The following is a 22,130-nucleotide window of genomic DNA, read 5'->3' on the forward strand; positions in this document are numbered from 1 at the left end:
TTATCATCTATCTATGTATATATCTATCTATGTATATACCTATTTATCATCTATCTATCTATCTATCTATCTATCTATCTATCTATCTATCTATCTATCTTCCAGTGTTTACTGGGCGCCCATAAACAGGGCTTGGCTTCCACCCAAGGAAGGAGTCTATGCCTTTGTATTTGGGGCCATAGTGTTTCAGACCCCTATTTGTAAACCACACTCATTGTATAACCTTGGACAAATCCTAACGTTCCTCATCTGTGAAGCATTATGAGAATAATAGGATTTATTTTATGAGCGTATTGTGGGAGTTTCTGGAGGTAATCCTGGTAGAGTACTTAGTTAGCATGGGCCTTGGCTCGTGGATATACCTAATAAATACCAGCTACTGTTATTATTGCTATAATCCACCCTGCTGGCCCTCTTCTCCCAGCATAGAAACACATTAAGTTTTTTTCCATCTTAAAAAGTGTAATAGTCTGGGCCTAAAGAGATGGCTCAATAGTTGAGAATACTTCCTGCTCATCAAAAGGACCTGTTTCATTTCCCACACCCTCATCAGGTGTCTCACAACTGCTTATTACTCCAGCTTCAAGGAATCTGATACCCTCTTTTGACTCCCATGGACACCCAGACACACTTGGCATATACTCACACCAAAACATACATACACAGAAATAGTAATTTTTTAATGTAGTAGGGAGCACGGAATTTGGGATAACCTGAAGCTGTGTTTCTGGGCCTGTCATTCATATTTGGCTTTGAAATAAATGGCCACGTAGACACTTTCGTCTTACAGCAGTAGCCCTGTGGGTTTACTTTTATTTATTCTCCTTTCCCCCCACTGTGCCCTTCACTTCACCTTTCACTATGTTATATGTAGTGTAGAATAAATGCTCAAGGAGGCATTAATGACCATCTGACCATTCCCCAAGTCAAGCATTATGGACCAGGCAGTACATGACCCAGAAGAAGAAGAATGAACTTGTGAGCAGAGACTTGTATGCCTCCACTCTTACAGCTACCGCTTCCTCAGTGTGTAACTTGGGGTAGTTTTGTTATTTCTGAATCTCAGCTTCATCACCAATGCACTGGGGATAAAACATCTCTGCAGAACCACAGTGAAGTCAAAAAGATAATGTACCTAAAGCACATAGCTCAGAAGAACAAACTAATACCTGCCACTAAATATAAAGATCACAGGGGCTTGCCGTTTAGATGAGGGATAAGACATGCGTGATGGGAAAGACTTGAGACGAATTTGGGACGCATTTGTCACCATCTCAAGAACACAGAAGGAATGTCTGCGTTGACTTGAAAACAGTCTGAGTTAAACTCTACAGCACGTTTAAAGGACCACAAGAAAGAGCATGAGAACCTATGGAAGTACTCGAATGAGGATGGGCCTGTCTGGGGTCAAGGGTGTGTGTGCAGGACATCTTTTATCCTTGTCCCAACCTGCCCCAGGCCCATATTGCAATACCGGGCCCAATCAAAGGTTTCTTGTGAGTAGTCATTTCTCATGCACTTTTAGCAGAGTGGGCTGAGCTGGACTGTGAAGGAAGCAGCCATGGCATGGAGCCAGCAAAGACCAGCAGCTGAGCTATAGAAACAGTGGAGAGGAGAGTGGATATGGCTTGGATAGCTGCAGAAGAGGTACATCCATGGGGTCTGCCAGTGACCTGGACAACGGCAGAGACAGAGCTGCAAAACCAGCAGCAGAACTATGGTAGAAAGAAAGGAAGAAAGAGAGGGAGGGAGGGAGAAAGGGAGGGGAAGAAAAGAGGGAGGAAGGGAGGGAGAAAGGGAGGAAGGAAGAGAGGAAGGAAGAAAGGGACAGAGGAAAGGAGGAAGGGAGGGAGGGAGAAAGGAAGGGAGGGAGGGAGGGATGGAAGAAAAGGCATAGAAAGCTTAAATAACAACAAACACTAACAAATTTAAGAAACAACAAAACCACTTAATTTGAGCTGCACTGTGCTGTTGGAGTCTGGCTTTGTTTTTAGTAGATTTATCTTTTAAATTCAGACTTGCTATTGCTACTAAGAAAATGATCTGGATTCTCTGGCACAGAAGCTAGATGCGGAGACAAAGTAGCCCAGGGGATTAAGAGGTTATGAGGAACTGGCTGGACCTGAACTTTATCCACAGATTATCTACAGATCCTGTAATTCCCAGAAGGACTTTTTGGAGCTGGCGACAAGAACACATCAGGTTTTCCACTTCTGCATAGGCCACAAAGAAGATAGATTTTGTTCTGCTAAGACAATCTCCTCCTCTGGGAATTAGATGTGACCTCCCAGAACTAGAGTTCTGAGGGACAAACTGTTCTTGCTTCAGGCCAGATTTGGAGTATGTGCACCTGCCTCCTGAGAGGTCCCCTGTCCCCTGACTTCATGGTGGATGGTCACAATACTGTTCATAAACAAAGTACGCTCTGATGTTTTCTTAATTAAAAACACTTGAGTCATGCTTCCTGACATGTGTCGTGCCATGTAGCTGTGGGGAAGAGGTTTAAATTCTCTGCAGAGTTCAATATCTAACTGAGGAAATGAACGGATGCACATGTCAGAGCAGTGACCTCCTTTCTTTTATCATAGGTGCCACACTTCCGCAGCTGTCTGTGGAAGGCTTTGTGAAGAGCCACTCAGAAAGTCCAAGGTAGAGAATCGCTGGTTCCCATCCCACCACGCATATACACCAACATGTCTTTGAAACGCAGAAACTTAATTTTCTTTTCTGCGGGGATGGGATGAGGTGTTTGTTTTAGTGTTTTGAGACAGTGTTTCTCTGTGGAACAGCCCTGGCTGTCCTGGTACTCATTTTGTAGTCTAGGCTGGCCAGACTCACGGAGATCTACATGCTTGTGCCTCCTGAGTGCTGGGATTAAAGGTGTGCACCACTGCACCCAGCTGAAATTGAATTTCTTTATGGGGAAAAGCACAGGTTGCCTGTCATAGTGGATGACAGACAGTGTGTGTGAAGCCAGTAATGTTTACCTGGACACAAATAAATCGTGGTTACTTTATCAAAAGGGGGGGTCTTGTACATGCTAGACAATCTCTCTATCACTGAACTACATCCTCAAACCAGAAAGCAATTCTGTGGGGTGCGGTCCACCCTGCAGTGTTTGGGAACTGAATTTTAGGCTTGTTCTCATCCTGCTCGCCAGAGGCAAGTGAGGCAGAAAAGGGTCCTGACGCTGCTGCACAGCTCGAAGGGTGACATTTGGAGAAACTGAGGCGTAGCCAGCCAACCTGTGCTTTCTATGACACGAGGAGTGAGCAGAGGGTGCTGACATATCTGGGTCCCTTTTCTAATGAGTATGCTGGCCCTGAATGGAGAGAAATAAAAGAGAAAAGCTTGGGAGAACCAAATAGAAGCCTATGATATCCAAGAATATTCCTCAAAAAGAGATTAAAATAAATTATTTAATATTCACTTTAAACAATTTCAGATTGTCTGTATAATAATAGATTACTATTAATCTTCCTATATCAAACGAAGACAATTGTTGGAAGGCGTGTTTCAGCGGGTATGGTGGTATACACCTGTAACCCCAGGGTGAAAGTAGGACAGGCAGACAGGAAGAAGCTCACAGCCATCCTCAACTACATAGTCAGTTCAGGGCCAGACCCAACTTTGTGAGACCTTGTATTTGGGATGCAGGGGGGCAGGGTCCATAGCTCGTTCCTTAGCTCTCCTCTAAATGGATGCCTGGGTGCGGGAGGGACAAGGAGCCTGGCCCGTGGCTCCTTTAATGGCAGAGTTGTTCCTGATAGAAGCTCCTTCAGCAAGCATGACCTCCCATGTGCTCTGTCCATTAAGAAGTCACTAAGACACAGAAGCAAAATGGGGGACTTCTCCAAGGAAAACACCAGGAGTGCAAAGAAGGAAGAAAAGGAGGCTTACCCTTATTTTTAATTTCAGTATCTAAATAAATAAATGGGGAGAGCTGCAGTCAATGGATGAGGAAAACACATCAGAGAGGAGATAGTTCCAAGTTAAGAATGAGGTACCTGGGGCTGGAGAGATGGATCAGTGGTTAAGAGCTTTGCCTGCTCTTCCAAAGGTCCTGAGTTCAATTCCTAGCAACCACACGCGCTCACAACCATCTCTAATGAGATTTGGTGCCCCTCTCCTGGCCTGCAGGGATACATGCAGGCAGAACACTGAATACATAATAAATAAATAAATCTTTAAAAAAAGAAAAGAAAGAATGAGGTACCTGTTCCTTAGGGAGGGACTGCCATGCCAGTTTGGAGGCGAAATGAGAAAGTTCTAAAAATCCTGACCAGATCTGGCCCCAAAGTGGACCACTTTCCACCCCCATTTTATTTGATTATGTGCACAGGTGTTTTATCTGCATGGATATCTGTGCACCACATGCATGCGGTGCCCGAGGAGGCCCTGGGAATGAAGTCACAGACATTGGTAAGCAACCATTCAGGTGCTGGGATTTGTACCTGGTTCTTCTCGCCAGCCCCTGAATCATTCTGTTAAAAAACCATGTGGCACTGGGCAGTGGTGGCACATGCCTTTAATCCCAGCACTCAGGAGGCAGAAACAGACAGATCTCTGTGAGTTTGAGACCAGCCTGGTCTACAGAGTGAGGTTCCATGACAGCCAGGGCTGTTACACAGAGAAACCCTGTCTGGAAAAAACAAAACACATGGCAGTCTTGGTGTGATGGTGCATAACTTTAATTCCAGCACTTGGGAGGCAGAGGCAGGCGGATCTGTGTGAGTTTGGGGGCCAGTTTGGCCTACACAGAGAGTTCCGTGTCAACAAGGGATATTTAGTAAAACAGCAAGGGATATTTAATAAAACTTTGTCTCAAAACAAAATGAAACAATACAACCAAACAACAAACAAAAAACTAACTAGACAAACAAATCCAAAAAGTGGGGCTACATAGCAAACTGAGCAGTGCTTGCCACTCTTACAAGAAGGCCAAAGGTTCGATTCCCAGCACCCACATGGTGGCTCACGACCTCCTGTAACTCCAGTTCAAGTGGATCCAGTTCACTTTTCTGGCTTCCACAGGTACTAGACATGTATATGGCATACATATATACATTCAAACATTCACACAAACACATAAAATACAAATAAATAAACTTGAAAAAATAAAAGGCATAGGGGATCATTATAAGGAGACAAGTTGAGAAAGACCAAGTTGGCAAAGATAAAAATCCCAGCAAATTCAAAGGTAGGGCATCTAGTGGCTGGGGTGCTTTATTCGCTGAGAGGGACAGGTGGTTACATGTGTCCATGGTACCTGCCACCCTTGTCAGGAGACACAAACAGATGTTTAGATGAAGTCTGGCTTTTTAAAAGAAAGGTAAAAAAAATCATATAAGTCAAAAGATTTAAAGGGCAACCAGAAATTATCTCAAGTCAAATCAACAGAGCCTGTCTGCAGGGACCCCAAGGCAAAGGCAGCTGTCTGTAAGATTTTCCTAAAGAGTCTCTTGAAATAATTACTTATCATCATAAAAGCAAGATAAATATTACATTGTTTGTTATTGGTTTAATAATGGTGACAATCTCATAAACTCATGCACACAAGGGCCCTGTGTTCTAGCACCTAGAAAACATTAGAGACCAAGGGCGCCTCCACTCTACCCTTTCTAGACTGACTTCACAGGCTCTCCATAGTGACCGGGTGCTCTTTTTAAACTTTGGGTTATTTTTCAGTCCTTTGAATAACCTTTTTTATAAATCCCCATGTGCCTTCTGGACATCCCATCCACAACTATAATAAATATCAGTTTAGCACACAATACAACAAGCTCATGGAATGACGTCTTCCCCCTCAAGTGGCCACAGCAACAGGAAAAGAAAGAAAATCAGCAGTACCAGCGCATCATTTGCATGAAGGAGACCCCAGTAGCCAACCAATTTAAACCCACTGCTAAAAAAAATAAAAGCAGGAGTTGGAGCGGGGATGCAAGTACCTTGAAGGGTTGTACAAAACACCCCTGAATGATGTCACCTCCCTAGAGGCGCCTGATGCCTCCACCTCTTCAGGCATGCTCCCTTCAAAGTTTTTCAATAACATCTAGGCTGCAGCTGCCTGACACACTTCATAAGCATCTTCCTGGCATGTCTGAGCTAGAGACTCCCTGGCTCCTGGTCCCTGGCTCCTGGCTTCCAGCTTCTGGTTCCTCCCTCCTGGCTCCTGGCCCTAGAGAGGAAATGGAGATGAAATATAGTCTAACTGAAAATTTGGAACAGACAACGTTTCCTCAATGAGTCTCCATGTCCAGAAATCCAGGAGGTGGGGACTGCAGGGAGTGGGGTTACTGGCTTGCCAGGAGTGACAGGAAGGTGAAAAGGGCAGGCTAAATCTCACCAGATGTTCACTGCAGTTGAGAGCAGCGGCTCCTGTTTCTCCCAGAGAGCCCTTTGCTGTGTGTAGGGGAGAACGGTTCTACCTCGTGAAAGGATGCAGTTCCACCGTCACTGACTAAAAGCTCAAGGGTGTTGTGTGACTCTTCTGGCACGGAAGGCTTTCATTTGCTGGGGATAGAGGAAGCAAACTCATTTCCTAGAGCATTGGTTCATGACTTCTAGGCAAGGGGGTCGATTTTCTGATGTGGTTGATGTGAGAAGGTGAAGCTTAGAAATCGAGAGAGTCGGGTTGCCTTCTGGCTCTCCCGTTCATGGACTGTGTGACTCCGAGCAAGACCCACTTTTCTAACTTCAGTTTGCTCACATCCGAGGCCTGTGGCCCCGGCTCTCTGTGTGAGGAGAAGCTGGGAACTGACAGCAGGCTGAGCTCCAACCACTGAGCAGTGGAGTGGTGATGGTCGGTTGACGAAGGCTGAAGCATGTGGACGTCAGCCCCTACCTACCACCCTAGATGGGGGAGAGAGGATGGTGGAGAGCCAGATTCGATAACAGAGACCCCCACATTCCTCCCCTAAGCATAAGCATCTGCCAGGAACCAGAAAGGGAGCAGAGAATGAAGGGGGGGTCTGAGCCCAGTATTCACAAACAGGGTCAGAATGAGTGGAAATGCCAGAGACCATCATTCACTTCACCCCGACTAGGACTCACACAACGGGACAAGGCCTGAGCTGCAGCAGCCTAGCTCTCTGCTCGCAGGTGATGAGGAGGGATAGACTGTGAGTGAAAGGGACAGAGATTCAATGCAGGGCGAAGCAAGCTGTCTGCAAAGGCCTGGAGAAGTGTGGATGTTGCACCACAAGCTGTGCTATGGAAGGAAAATTGACTGAAGTCAGAAGCCCTACTCTAGAACAGTGCTACTCCTTTTGATGCCAAGCAGTCCTGCTCACTTACATTTTTCTTTCCCAGAATTCTTTCCTTTCCAGCCTGGTGGTGGCGGCGCACGCCTTTAATCCCAGCACTTGGGAGGCAGAGGCAGGCGGGTCTCTGTGAGTTCGAGACCAGCCTGGTCTACAAGAGCTAGTTCCAGGACAGGCTCCAAAACCACAGAGAAACCCTGTCTCGAAAAACCAAAAAAAAAAAAAAAAAAAAAAAAAAGAATTCTTTCCTTCCATGCAGCTGGCAGGACAAGAACAATCTTAGTCCTTTCAGAAGAAAGAAATTTCTCTAAGAGTAAAGGCAAACAGATTTGAATCTCACCCCTGCTGACTACATAATTCTTTAAAAATCATTTTCAGTGATTCTGACTTACGAAGTGAGAACAGCGCTATTTAGCCAGCAGTAAACAAGCAGTCGTTCGTCAGCGTCTCAGGCTCAGGTTTAACTTTAGAAGCCCTGAACAATAGCAGCTTAGCGGGTAAGGAAGATGGCTCAGGAGGTAAAAGGCTTGCCATGCAAGCATGGCGGCCTGAGACTGATCACTAGCACCGACATCAAAAGCCAGGAACATACCAGCAATCTCATCTCTGGGGAGGCAGAGGCAGGAGGGTACTTGGTGCTCGCTGGCCAGCCAATCTAACCAAATCAGTGAACCCCAGGTTTGGTGAGGGACCATCTCAGAAACTAAAGTGGGAGCTGATAGAAGACAAGATCTGACACTAGCCTCTGGCCTCCAGATGCACACCTGTCCACACGCGTGTGAACCCACTCAGATGAACACATACAGACCCCCCACCTACACCCACACAGGAATATACTGAGAGCAAGATGTCCTTGTTCAGCCTTCAGGTCAATCTGCCAGGGGACGTCGGAAATATTTATTATGCAAGTATTGAAGATGCTATTGGTGTCTGATAACCTGAAATTGCTCAGATGCAAATGTTGCTTTAAGGTACTCACAAGGGGGCCAGTGATATGGCACACCAGGGGAGCGGGCTTACTGTGCAAGCCAGACAGCCTGAGTTCAACCCCCAGTCCCCAAAATGGAAGGAGAGAGCCAGCCCCCAAAAGTTGTCCTCTGACCTCCACATGCACACATGGCACATGTGTGCTTGCACTCACGACTCGCCATATATACACGTACTAATCTGTAAACAGTTTCTAATGTTCTCATGAGGCTGCCGCTCACTACTGACTCACATGAACTTCCTACAGTACTTGGTACTTGGCAACCCCTGCTAGGTTTGTTGTTGTTTTTCCCCTTGGGGTTTCTTTTGGAGGAAGGTGTGTGTGTGTGTGTGTTGTGTGTGTTTGTATGTTGGTTGTTTACTATCTGCTTTATGTTTGTTTCTTTCTTTGTTTTTTTAGAAGAGGAAGTTTCCTTCTGTTCCCCAATTGGCCCTGAACTCTTTTTTACACTTAAACAATCCTCCTACCTCACCTTCAAAGTAGCTGGCTCTTCTTGAAAAGCAGGTATTATTAGGTTTCAGCCCATGAGTTTGAACTGGTAAATAAATCACATCTTTGTTTTCACAACTTTCTCATTCAGCTATTTTATCTAATCACGGATGTAACCACAAACCTGAAGTCATGCTAACAATACATGCTTTCAACCCTATATTACAGTTGATAGGGGCTCGTGAAATATTGTACATACTCAAAAGAACTTTGAAATCAGACCTTAGATTGAATATGTCATACAGCATATATTTTGTGTGTTTAAATAGCTTCATATTTGTAAACTTGGTATCATGTGTTCCTTTGACTCTTTATATTTTATACATTGGAAAAGTTCTTCAGAGATGGCTGCACAGGTTTCCCTGCGGGCTTCTGTGGGCACACAGGTCATGAAACCTGGTCCAGAGCTATGGCACAGACTCCTGAGACAAGAGGCGGTCGATAGAGAGTTTTTCTAGTGATGTCCACATATTTATTCTAAACTTAGGTTGGGGGACGAACCCTGCTCTCAGCTCCTCTGTGGGAGCCTGGAGCCAATGGGCGCTAACCTCTTCTTCAGGCTCTTTGTCTCTTTCTCTGCTACAGGCTATGCCTTCTCAGGCTTGTCTGTCCTCAGTTCCTTCCACAGTGACTGGACAAGGGTGGGGTCCCCAATGAAACACAAACTAGACTTGTATCCCCGTCCAAGCAAGCACACAGCCAGCTCCTCCTGTCAGATGAGGTGGGTATAAACACACATGTACATCCAAACAGGCTAGAAACATAGGAGCTATTATTAAATGTGGGGTCCATTCAGTGGGAGTTCCAAAAGATAAATTCAAAATAGCCTTTATTTCCTAAGAATCTTGCTGACACTGTGAGTGTAACCATCCCCCTCCTGCCCCACCCTCACTCCTCACACCCCCCACCGTGACTGGCCCAACCCAGCTTCACGTGGTCACCTCTCCCTCCTTCCAGAGCTGGCTCCCTAGGACATATAAACCTCCTTGGACCTCAGGCTTGAGCCAGCAGGGCTACCCATCCAGATACCTTGCAGCAGAACTCTCCAGAAGAAATTCACACAGCCTCCCCAACCAATGTCCCTCTGTGCATGCTGCTGCAGCTGTGGTCCCAAGATGCCAGTTCTCCAACTGTTGTTTCTGGCCTGCCTGGTATGGGAATTGGGGGCCAGGACAGCACAGTTACGAAAGGCCAATGATCGAAGTGGCCGCTGCCAGTACACCTTCACTGTGGCTAGCCCCACTGAATCCAGCTGCCCCGGGGAGGACCAGGCCATGTCAGCCATCCAAGACCTTCAGAGAGACAGCGGCATCCAACATGCAGAGCTGGTGTCCGCCAAAGCCCGGCTCAGCTCCCTGGAGAGTCTCCTCCACCAGCTGACCTTGGGCCAGGCTACTGGAACCAAGGAGGCCCACGAGGGGCTACAGGGCCAGCTGGGTGCCCTGAGGAGGGAACGGGATCAGCTGGAGACTCAAACCAGGGATCTGGAGGTGGCCTATAACAATCTCCTACGAGACAAGTCAGCTCTAGAAGAGCAGAAGAGGCAACTGGAACAAGAAAATGAAGATCTGGCCAGGAGGCTGGAAGGCAGCAGCCAGGAGGTAGCAAGGCTGAGGAGGGGCCAGTGTCCCTCAACCCAACACTCATCTCAGGACATGCTGCCAGGCTCCAGGGAAGGTAAGAACTCAGGGTGGAGGGTTTACCCAACCCGGATGGTGGCATGCTTGCTAATGACCCATTACAAGGCTCCTGAGCTTCTCTGTTTTGCCTTTTTTTCTCTGAAACGGCAGGCCCAGCACCCAACAGCAGCCTCAAGGTGAGCAAAGCAAACACTTTTGCATGTTTCTAGCAAGTTAGCTCCTCATTTAGGTCAGTGGACCTGAGTTGTTGTGCCCATTCATGATAAAGGTATCACTCTATGCAGCCAAATGAGAAACACAAGGCCAGAGGGGAGCTATATGGTGAACAATCAGTAGAAAATGGCCACCTGTCCCCTGCCCCCTTTTCCAGATTTTTTTCTCTCAGAAATTGTTATTCCTACCAAAATGGCTTCTATTTATGAAATGCCAAATGATTTGTGTTATTATTACCATTATTGTCATCATCATTATTAATTTGTATGGTTTTTCAAGGTCATTATTAGTTTATATGGTTTTTTGAGATAGGGTTTTTCTGTGAAGCCTCATCTGTCCTAAAACCTCATTCTGTAAACTAGTCTGGCCTTGAACTCAGAGATCCACCTGCTTCTGCCTCATGAGTGCTAGGATTAATGGTGCACACCACCATGCCTGATGGTGTTCTATCTTTAAATCTCCTACCTTAATAAATAAAGAGGAAACAATTTCTCTATCAGGTCCCTTGGTGTGTGGCTTTGGAAATTTTGCCTTTTGTTGCTGAATCAAAGAACGTTTGCTTTCCCCGGATAGCTCTGAAGTGGCACTTCTCACAGAGTGGCTTTTCCATCTGTCCTGGCTCCTGCTTGGAGTCGGGTCTTTGGGGGGGATTAAGGGATGGGCACGCTATTCTTGATGGCTGGAAAACAGTATTTTGTTCTGTGTATCTTTGTTGTCACTTTTTGTGAGTGTTTTGTTCCCAAACGGTTACCTGTTTCATGAGGTGACAAATTCAGATGTGGGACAATTTGTCTAGATCCCTCAAAGCAGTTAATGTCAAGAAATGATGAGAATGAGGGGAACGGTTCGTTTTAGATAAGGCAGTCTAATAAAAGACCTGAGAATCAAATACGTGCACTTCCTTAATCAGCTCCTGCATGGACAGGGGACAGTGACAGGAGGGGTGGGGTTGAGATGACTGGGAGTCATTAGGGGAGATCATGATATTAGCATTCTCAGGTAATATCGTAGTTATGAGGGACTCTATCCAAACCATGTATGTGCTCAAGCCTTAGAGCCAAGCTTTCAGAAACCATGCAGTTTACTCTCAGAGAGAGTGTGAGAGAGCGAGGCCACCATTTATGAGAGTAAATCCATCAGTTGAACCCGATAAACAGTGCATGGGAAGCGCAGTATCCTGCCACATTTCCAGGGTGGACAATCTCCAAAGTAACATGATGATGTACATGCTTTCTATGCTAAGCCTGGCAGGGGACAAGCTATCTCGTTCTCAGCGTGTTTGTTTCTTATCCATAACATGGCAAAGATTTCACACTGTGATCGTTGTCGTGGTATACAAATGAATAACTATAAAAACATGAATGTTTTAAGTTCGCATACAAAATCATGGGTGTCCATGGTCTTTTCAATATATGCCATTATAGTGCTAAAAATCTAGCTCCCTCCCCAACTACTGCCCTCCCCGGACCCCTCCTGATGCCTGCCTTCCCCGGCAGTGCCCACTTCAGTTTTTACATCATGTGTGTTCTGCTGCACTCCTGCCATTAACAATTATACGGTTAAATATTTATATTTAAACTGGAAGAGATCCAATTCTGAATTGGACAACGGAGGAAAAGTGAGGTCCTAAGGAGCTCAGGGGCCGAGGGTTGGGCAGCTGCCCCGTGGTCGCTAAGACTTCAGCTAGGCTCTGAGAGGGAAGGTGGAGAAAATTATCATTAAACATTATAAGCAGCTTTCAGACTTGAACGAAGTCACACTCTCAACAACAACAACAATAAAAACCTATGTAAGTGATTCAAGGAATAAAAAGTTGGAAAAGGAAAGAAGGGGCCTCATCAAATTGTTCACCATGGGGAACAGAAACTCAGCCCCAGGGAACACATATTCCTGGATCTGACAGTTCCCCATCCATGAGGAATAGGATGCCAGGCTGGTTCTCATAGAACTCGTGCACAGTCAGAGAAGCCTGGACAGAGAGCTGATGTGGTCCTAGCAAGTGATACTTCTGAAGAGTCAGATTGCCATAGCAAATGCTGGGGAAAGGTGGGCAGGAAGGGATTGAGTACCAGAGGTGTTCAGCAGGACCTTGGGTCGAGCAGAGATAAGAGGAGGAAGCAGCCTGGGTCATAGTTGACAGAGTGGCCACCCAGGGGAAGAAGTATAATTGCAATGTTTGCCTCTGCTTGACTTCTACCACTGTGTGCAAATGGCATACAGTCATTTAAACCATACTTACCGTAAAGTCTCCTTTCAGCAGACCCTGGATCTAAAGACAGCACCCAGGACAACTAACAAACAGGCTGATCACTTCCCTAAAGTGTTTATGGGAACCTGGAAATATCATGGCATTCTTTCAACCCATTCTCTTCATTTAAATCACATTGACAGTCTTTTTCACAGTAATAAAAAATATTTACAAAAAAATTTACAATGCCTTTTGCACTGAGTCCATAGCTCCAGCTCCCCTAGAGTATAAGGTTAAGGACAGTCTCAAAAGCTTTTTATGATGGAATGACTGAATCTCAATATGATAAAGAACAAAAATAAGCAAAAGACTTGAGGGCTTCAAATATCTGATACAATACAATACGTGTTATTTTCACGACCCCTTCTATATTCAAAATGAAATGTTGGTGATTTAAACATTCCAGAAAAATCCGAGTTTGGACACATCCTTATTCAGGACTATTTTATTTATGGTTCCTGTATAATCTTCAAAAAACAACCTGATATATTTGTACAGCTCACAATACTGGGGCTCTGGAGGCTGACTCATTTGCCCAAAGTCCCAGAGCTGGGACAAGGCAGAACTAAACGAAAATACAATTTCTGGCTCGACCCAGGTCCCTTCACACAAAACTTCCATGCCTTCCTTTAGCAGACTTGCCAGATGGCTCTCCTGGGGGATTCTGAATACTGCTAGAGCTCCTGGCTGAGATGACCATGAGGCCACCAAGAGGTTGCTAATCCAACCACGGCACCTGCCAACTGGAAATGAACCAAGTGGCTTCTGGAAACCTTTCCTTAATATTCTGTGTTACTACGGTTCTTGTTTACCACAAGGAAAGTGCATGAGGCATGGTGAAGACTGGGGGAAAACAGGAAGTGAGCCAGAGCTGAGGTCTCCTGCTCCTAATGGTGGGGTGGGACATAGTGGAATGAGGATGGGAACAGAGCCCCATCCCCCTGTGCCTCTGCCTCTCTGGAAGAAGATCTGATGGGTGATTGTGCTATGTGGGTGTCCTGGGCAACCATCTGGAGCCTGAACTCTGCTGCAGGTGGGGGTCACTCTATAAGAGCTCAGTGGCTCTCATGAAGCCACCAGTCACTGTCTGGGTCCAGTGAGGATGCAGAAGTTAGGGAAGTTTAACAGACAGAATTATTTTTTCTTTTATTGAAAATAGATGTTTTCATACAATACATTCTTACTATGTTTTTCCCTCTGTTTATTCATTCCAGTTCTTCCCTACCTGTCCTCTCATCCAGATCCACCCCCTTCCTGTCTCTTGTTAGAAAACAGACAGGCATCTAAGGTATAATAATAAAATAGAATAGAAAGCGAAATCAAATCAGAATAGGACAAAACAAACAAACAGAATGAAAACATCCCAAGAAAATCATTCAGAAGTCCCGTAAAAACACACAATTGCCAGCCATAATATATATGCAAAACCTGTATGATTGGAAAAAAAGGCCTGATGTGACATTTTGAGATAAGAAAATGCCAATGATGACAGTGGGTTAATTTTCTGTTCGTCATCTATCTACTGTGGGCATGTGGTTTGTTTCCTCAGTGAGACGCCCTTGAAGAAAGTTAATTTTTTATTTGCAAGTGGTTATCAATCAGAGATTGCTCCTGGGTTAGGAATGGAGCATGTGCCCATTTCTCAGCTCATGGGTCTGGTACAGACCCATGCAAGCCCTGTGCATGCTGCCTTTGTCTCTATGAATTCATATGTATGTCAGTCTTACTGAATTAAAGGGACTTGGTTTTTGGTGTCCTCCATCTCCTCTAGCCCTTACAGCCTTCCTGCCCCTTCTTCTACAGGGTTCCTGAGCCCTGAGGGGAGGGATTTGATAGAGACATTCCCTTTAGGGCTGAGTGTTCCAAGGTTAGCTGTGGGTCTCTGCATTTGTTCCCATCTGTTATAGGAGGAAGCGTCTCTGATGATGGCTGAGTTAGGTATTGATCTGAGTGTAGCAAAATATTGTTAAGAGTTGTTTTATTGCTATGCTTCTTTTGTAGAACAGCAGTATTTGATTTTTACCCTAGGTCCTTGTCCTATCTAGTCCAGGGATCTTGGTCACTCAAGCAGTATAGGATGAGTTCATCTCATGGAATGGGCCTTAAATCAAATCAGACATTGGTTGGTTACTCCCACAGCTTTGCACCACTATTGCCCTAATATATCTTTCAGGCAAGACACCAGTGTAAATCAAAGGGTTTGAAGTTGGATTAGTGTTTATTCAACTTCGGTAGCAAGCAGAGTACCTTTCCCCCTCAAGAACACTAGTCAATAGGAGTGAAGGCTCCAGATAGGCACCAGCTCAACTTCTCTGTGTTCAGTGAGTTGTACAGGTATTATTTTTAGCAATAGGACCTTGCCATCGGTTTGTGGAGAGAAACCTATAGCCTTTGCAATAGCCTGGGTTGTTTTGGGGGTTCCCATGAAACTCCTTTGTCCAGCAACTCTATTAGATATAGCTCATTCTGTTTGAGGCTCTGTCTCCCCTATTATTTAGTGATTTCACCGATCACCTTTATAAATGTATATAATTCAGAAAACTGTTGGGTGTTCTGTGTTGTGTGAGACAATCAGAAAAAGAGAGTTACTCCAAGGTAAATTTTAGGCCCTCTGTGGCAACAGAAAGGTCCAGCTTCTGATGAACTGAACCTCAAACACCTGTTCAAAAGCATATTTATTGGTGATTATCCAAGGACTTTTTTTTGGGGGGTAAACAAGTTCCTCATATCAAAATCCCTGATCCATATGTTTTACATCATTCCTGCCCTGCTTTAGTCTTTTTTGTGTACTGTTTGCAGCACCCAATAATTAAAAGTTTCAGGTGTGCCAGGACCATCTTGTGACTAGTGTCATGCAAAGGCTGTAAGGCTGCTTCAGAAAAACAACTCTATAAATCTCAGAAAACAATCACTGATTTCCACCATGATTTCTTCAAGGGCAAAGTACTCCTAGAAAACAATTATGAGGAACAACAATGCTGAAGTGTAAGCCAAATAAACCCTCTCTTCCCCAACTTGCTTTTTGGTCTCTGTATTTCATTGCAGCAATAGAAAGTCTAAGACAAAGTGGTACCAGAAGTGGGGTTATAAAGCTGCAGCTGTCCTCTTCTGGGTGGAGCCTGAATAATATACAGAACCATCAGTAAACCAGGCCTTAATCTTCTCTTCCTCAGTCAACCAATCATAGGGAACACCCCATGAGGCTGTAGGTGACTGCTTGGCAGCAGATGGCATTGTATCAGGAGTAGAAACCCACAGGCATTTGGGTAACTTCTTCATGTAGCTTGCTAGTGCCTTGAGGACCTGTTTGGGTCTCATCTCATATATGCCATTTCTATTTGATAATAGATTATTGCTGTGCACGTCCTACTTTATGACTTGGTGGGTCAGATAAACACCAAGCTCAAGATGGGCATTTTAGGTCACATGGTAACTTGGTGGCCCATTGTCAAATGTTCAGTTTCCACTAAGGCCCAGTAGCAGGCCTGCTGTCTTTCAAAGGGAGAATATTTGTCTGCAGATGCTGATAAGAGTTTTGCTCTAAATTTCCAAAGGTCTCTTCTGTGATTCACCTATAGGGGCCTGCCAAAGGCTTCAAACTGCATCCCTATCTGCCACTGAGACCAAGTACCATAAGGTTGGCTGGATCGTATAGTCCAGTTGGCAGAGGAGCCTGCACAGCAGCCTGGATCTTAGGTATAGAGAATAACAACTATTCTGTTCTAGTGTTTGCCCTAGAGACAATGAAATCTGCTTAGCCCCCCGCAGGAAGCTTCTGATGTGTTAGGCTTCCATTCAAGGCCTCAGATGGTCCTTCAATTTTGCTGTCCCTCCTTATATTCCCTCACTTGACCCCTCTCCAGTTTGATCTTCCCCAATCCTCCCTACCCCCTTCTATCCATTAACTTTCTATTCTACTTTCCCTTCTAAGGGAAATGTGTCTCCTCCTGTTAGCCCTTTATACCTAACCACATGAAAATCAGTAACAATGGCAAGAGAGCAGATATAACAAACTCTGTATGTAAGTAATCTCCATATGGCAGCCTGGGGCTACAGGGGTTGAGGCAGGCTGGACAGACTTAGAAGGACTGCAGACTTCTCTCTGCCCATCTGAAAGCAGGTGGAACTGTTTGTTCTGGCCTCAGCAGCTGTAAATCCCCCTGTGTGCAGGTGGGGACCACCCCCAGGGACCTATGGCACCACACAGAAGAGCCTCAAGTAGATGGGGCGGGTACATTCAGAACACTAATGTCTCGAGACATCAGTTCTGGCTTCCTTATGGAATGTGTACTGCCAAGCTGAAGTTACTGAGGAACTGGGAGTTAGGGACCTTAGGATGCCCTCAAGTGCTTATGACAAGCCAGCAAAGGTGAGCTGCAGACCCTCCTCCTCCCGTGGTGTCTCTGTAGCGCCCTCTCCTGGGATGGTTCAGCAGTGCTCACTTCGGCAGAGCAGTTGCAGAGGGGAGCATCCAGCTATGAGAACCAATACGTTTATTTGTAGCTGGCAAAGCCCCTAATCTCAGAGTAGAAGGGATATAAATGCCATGACTTCAGAAGACAGTGGTTCAACTCCCAGCCCCAGCACTTACTGGTAGTAAAATCTTGGTAGATTTCCCACCCCTTCTGACCCTTGCTTTCCTCGTTTGCTGAGGTGGATTACTGGGTTACTTTTAGGACTGCTATGGGAATAAGAGGTGACCAATAGTAAGCAGAGTGGTGGCAGGAACTCCATCTCACTAGGTGCGCACCGTGAGTAATTTGTTTAACTATGGGGAAGGCTATCATTAGCTAACGATCATCTCTTCTATTCTCTTCTCTCTGTCTCTCCCTTCCTCCCTCCCTCCTCCCTCCTCTCCTTTCCCCTCCCCATCCCTTCTCTCCTCTCCTCCTCCTCCTCCTCCTCCTCCTCCTCCTCCTCCCCCCCCCCCTCCCCCTTCTCTCTTCTTCTCTCTCTCTCTCTCTCTCTCTCTCTCTCTCTCTCTCTCTCTCTCTCTCTCTTTCTCTCTCTCTCTCCACACACACACAAACACACACACACTTTTTGGTGTTTTTGTTAGTACTTCAGCTTTGTTAATAAGTCATCTATGAAAACGCCTAGCTGTATGCTTTTCTTTCCATTTTATTATCTCGGAAACTAAAGAGGGAAACTCATTTTCTTCTCACCGAATCACAGGTGTGCATGGTTCTTTTCTTAATATACATTTTGCTCTTGCTCTCACCAAACAGTAAACCAACCTACTTCAAATATGAAATAGGGTTTTTGTTTGTTTGTTTTTTTTTTTTTTCGAGACAGGGTTTCTCTGTAGCTTTTTGGAGCCTGTCCCAGAACTCACTCTTTAGATCAGGCTGACCTCGAACTCACAAAGATCCACCTGTTTCTGCCTCACAAGTGCTGGGATTAAGGATGTGCAACACCATCTCTTGGCTAAATATGAAATAATTTTTATGCGGTGCAAGCAGTAAGGAATCTGACGCTAGGAAAAGGTGGCTCACAGTAACCATGTGGTGGCTCATGGTGACCATTGTGTGGTGGCCTCTTCCCTTTTCTAGGAATTTCTAGAGGAAACTCAGACATCTTCCTTATGCAAATGGATCTCAGAAAAGAACATGTAAAGCTTAATGAGTTGCTGCCAATCACCTGCACACTTCAAAATAGCTACCAAAGGTTGTAAATGTTCCCAGCACAAACAAATAATATTGTTGATGGATATGCAGTTATTTTGAACTGATCACTATTCCATGTATACATATATGGAAATATCACCCTATCCCATCAATATATGTACATGTAATTGTGTCACAAGCAAAAGTAAAAACATAGTTAAAAACCAAAAGTTGATCTAATTCTTACAAGTATTCTTACACATAGAACACGTAAAATCCCTTCAGCTGCAGTGAATACTTAGCTGCTGAAATTCAAACACTGAAGAGAATCCTAATACCTGACTGTCTTTGAACTCCTGAAACCATACTTCATTAGCCATCAGTATCCCTAGTGGAATTTATAGAAATCACAGAAGACTCTTGCTGTATTTTATTTTGCGCTGAATATTGAACGCTGTGTTAAATAGAGTGCTATGCAATCTATCACTTGTAAGCTTTTTAATTATGCACATTTTCAAATGGTCACAAAAGTAAAGAGACAAGTGAATCCCAGTGAAACCAGCCCCCCAGTTCCAATAAGCGGCCAATGTGATTCCATCATTCTGCATCTTCCTTTACCTGGCTCCCAAAACAAATCTTAAAGTATTTGGGAATGTATCAATTGTCACCCCAATGAGTCCGATCTTGTGCTACTTCTTCGCCAACTACTATGTGTCTCTTTCTTTGGATCTAGTCTCTCAGTGGAACTTGGACACGCTGGCCTTCCAGGAACTGAAGTCAGAGTTAACGGAGGTTCCTGCTTCTCAGATATTGAAGGGGAGTCCATCTGGCCAGCCCCGGAGCAAGGAGGGAGACAAAGGTATGAAGTTAGATTTCTTCCCTGTTGAGCCCACCTGGCCATTGTGTGTCTTGTTCTGTGTTCACTCAGGAGCCAAGACAGGTGACTTTCCCTAAGCAGAGCTGGGGAGAGGGAAGTAAAAACCTCTCTGCTGCCTCATCTAGATGGGTGCACAGGAAGTCCATCTTTGCCCCATAAGCCCTCTTCGTCTTACTTCCCTCCCTTGGAGGGGTGGGTATGTATCATGCATACTCTTGGCACTTCTGACCTTTGTTCATCAAGGAAAAGTACGCTTGTACCTCTCCAAGTGTCCCATGAAACAAGGCTGTTGTTTCCAGAGAGTAATACTGACTGTGTTATTCACAATCCCCGCTAGTCCTGAAGTGTGGGAAGTGTGAGTCCCTGAGGGGAAGCATCCTTATTTGCCTTTTGTGAGGAAGCTCAAGGCCTGCAGAAAAGGATGGAGATTTATCATGAATCCCCTAAAGTCAAATTCTCATCTATCTATTCATTATATTTAAAAAAACTCACACTCTGTTTTTATGATATTTTAAATGCATCTATCAAATATGTGGGCCATTAAGTCAGGCTTGAACAACTGTCATACAGGGACTATGCTCACAATGAACTGATTTCCTGTTTATATAAAAGAACCCCAACTTGAAAATCATGAAGAGCAATGTAATAAACATCCACAAATCCCTGCCAGGTTCAAGGAGAGAATCACAAACACAGTCAGAGCCCGCCCAGTACAGCCTTCTGCCTCACTGAATCGCAAACACAGTCAGAGCCCAGTACAGCCTTCTGCCTCACTGAGTGCAAGATTCATCTCACAGACTCATCACATGGGATCTGCTGTGTATTTCTCTAGTCCAAGCACTTGGGCATGTCTAATCACATCTACATTGACAACAACCTCGTTACCCAGAACTTTAAACGCCCTTTGTAAATGAGAAAGCCAGGGGCTGGAGAGATAGCTCAGTGGTTAAGAAAACTGGCAGCTCTTTTCAGAGGACCCAGGTTCAATTCTCAGCATCTGAATGGCAGCTCACAACTGTCTGTAACTCCAGTTCCAGGGGATCTGAGACCCTCACACAGATTCATTCAGGCAAAGCACCAGTGTACATAAAATAAAACAAAAACAAAAACAAATGAGAAAGCCAGGGCTTACAGAGCTAAGTGCCTCACAGGGTGGCAGGGCTCAGATGTCAATCCATTCTGTTCCCACTCTCTCTGCTCTGCTCCCACAATCCTGCTATCTGTGTTTGGAAGACTTACAGATACTAGAACATGGCATCTTTTTATTTTCTTTTTTAATTCATCAGGATGTGGAGAGCTAATCTGGGTAGGAGAGCCAGTCACTCTGAGGACTGCCGAAACAATCACTGGCAAGTACGGAGTGTGGATGAGAGACCCCAAGCCCGCCCACCCATACACCCAGGAGACCACATGGAGGATTGACACCGTTGGCACTGGCATCCGCCAGGTGTTTGAGTACAGCCTGATAAGCCAGTTCGAGCAGGGCTACCCTTCAAAGGTTTACGTGCTCCCCCGGGCGCTGGAAAGCACGGGTGCTGTGGTGTACGCTGGGAGCCTCTATTTCCAGGGAGCGGAGTCCAGAACTGTGTTCAGGTACGAGCTGAACACCGAGCTGCTGAAGGCTGAGAAGGAAATTCCTGGAGCAGGCTACCACGGACAGTTCCCGTATGCTTGGGGAGGCTACACAGACATTGACTTAGCTGTGGATGAAAACGGTCTCTGGGTCATCTACAGCACAGAGGAAGCCAAAGGTGCCATTGTCCTCTCCAGATTGAACCCAGAGAATCTGGAACTTGAGCGTACCTGGGAGACCAACATCCGTAAGCAGTCCGTGGCCAACGCCTTTGTCATTTGTGGCACCTTGTACACAGTCAGCAGCTACTCTTCCGCCCAGGCAACTGTCAACTTCGCCTACCACACCGGCACCGGCGTCAGCAAGGCCGTGAGCATTCCGTTCCAGAATCGCTACAAGTACAGCAGCATGATCGACTACAACCCCCTGGAGAGGAAGCTCTTTGCGTGGGACAACTTCAACATGGTCACCTACGATATCAAGCTCTCTGAGATGTGAGGAGGACCCCCGTATCCCTACCTGGTTAGGCTCCTGGGTGAAGCAGCTGCAGGGAGAGGCAGCCAGCTGCAGCTGCATGGAGCTTCCCTCTGCTCCTCAAGCTTTCGTTCACCCAGTCAACGTGCAGAGTCACCACCTGACTGGGCAGGGATGCAGCCTAGGGGCATGGACAGCTGCATATAATATGTTCTCTTCTGTCAGCTTTTAAAAGCTTATAAGTTCATCTTATAAAGTTCATATCTTGCAGCAATGGGGAGCAAAAGCTATAAGCATGGTTGTTTCTTCATGAAGCCATTGTTCTTGCAAGCTGTATGGTCACCCTGCTCCCTGAGAAGCAACGGCAGTTCTAGAGGGACCACTCTTGCGGCTAGAACTGTTCCTGGAGAGGGTTCGTCTACTGCAGTTTCGAAAGCTTCAGACAGCATGTAGTTGGGTGGCATTTAACCCTTTGCCCTGTGAAATAAAGTCACCTTATACAACATTGTCCTTGACATCTGTGGAAATCTTTGCTTGCAAGCCAGATTCCAGTTACCCAACAATGTCTCTGGGTTGGAAGATGTGACTGAAAGACGTTATAGGTGTGTCTGCGGCTATGTCTGTCTGTCTGAGAGGCTTGAGTCTGTCCTTTCCTGATTTGTTCAAGGTGGCAATAGGTCAGCAGTGGGATGCACACCTCCCCACCTCCGTCTAATTGTGCTCTTGATTCTTCCTGAACAATCTGGGCATCTCTCCTTCA

General features: G+C 45.6%; 1 protein-coding gene across 1 annotated transcript; it reads left to right on the forward strand.

Moving 5' to 3' along the window:
- The first annotated feature begins 9,757 nt into the window (after window positions 1-9,757).
- Myoc (myocilin) lies at window positions 9,758-21,812 on the forward strand. The gene is made up of 3 exons (XM_050158307.1): window positions 9,758-10,416; window positions 19,180-19,305; window positions 20,610-21,812. The coding sequence occupies exons 1-3, from the start codon at window positions 9,816-9,818 to the stop codon at window positions 21,392-21,394; spliced, it is 1,512 nt and encodes a 503-aa protein (XP_050014264.1). The 5' UTR covers window positions 9,758-9,815; the 3' UTR covers window positions 21,395-21,812.
- Window positions 21,813-22,130: the final 318 nt, after the last annotated feature.

The sequence above is a fragment of the Alexandromys fortis genome, unplaced genomic scaffold (genome assembly GCF_014885135.2).
Source record: "Alexandromys fortis isolate MF-2015 unplaced genomic scaffold, M_Fortis_MF-2015_v1.1 scaffold_97, whole genome shotgun sequence".
In the NCBI taxonomy this organism is placed as follows: Eukaryota; Metazoa; Chordata; class Mammalia; order Rodentia; family Cricetidae; genus Alexandromys; species Alexandromys fortis.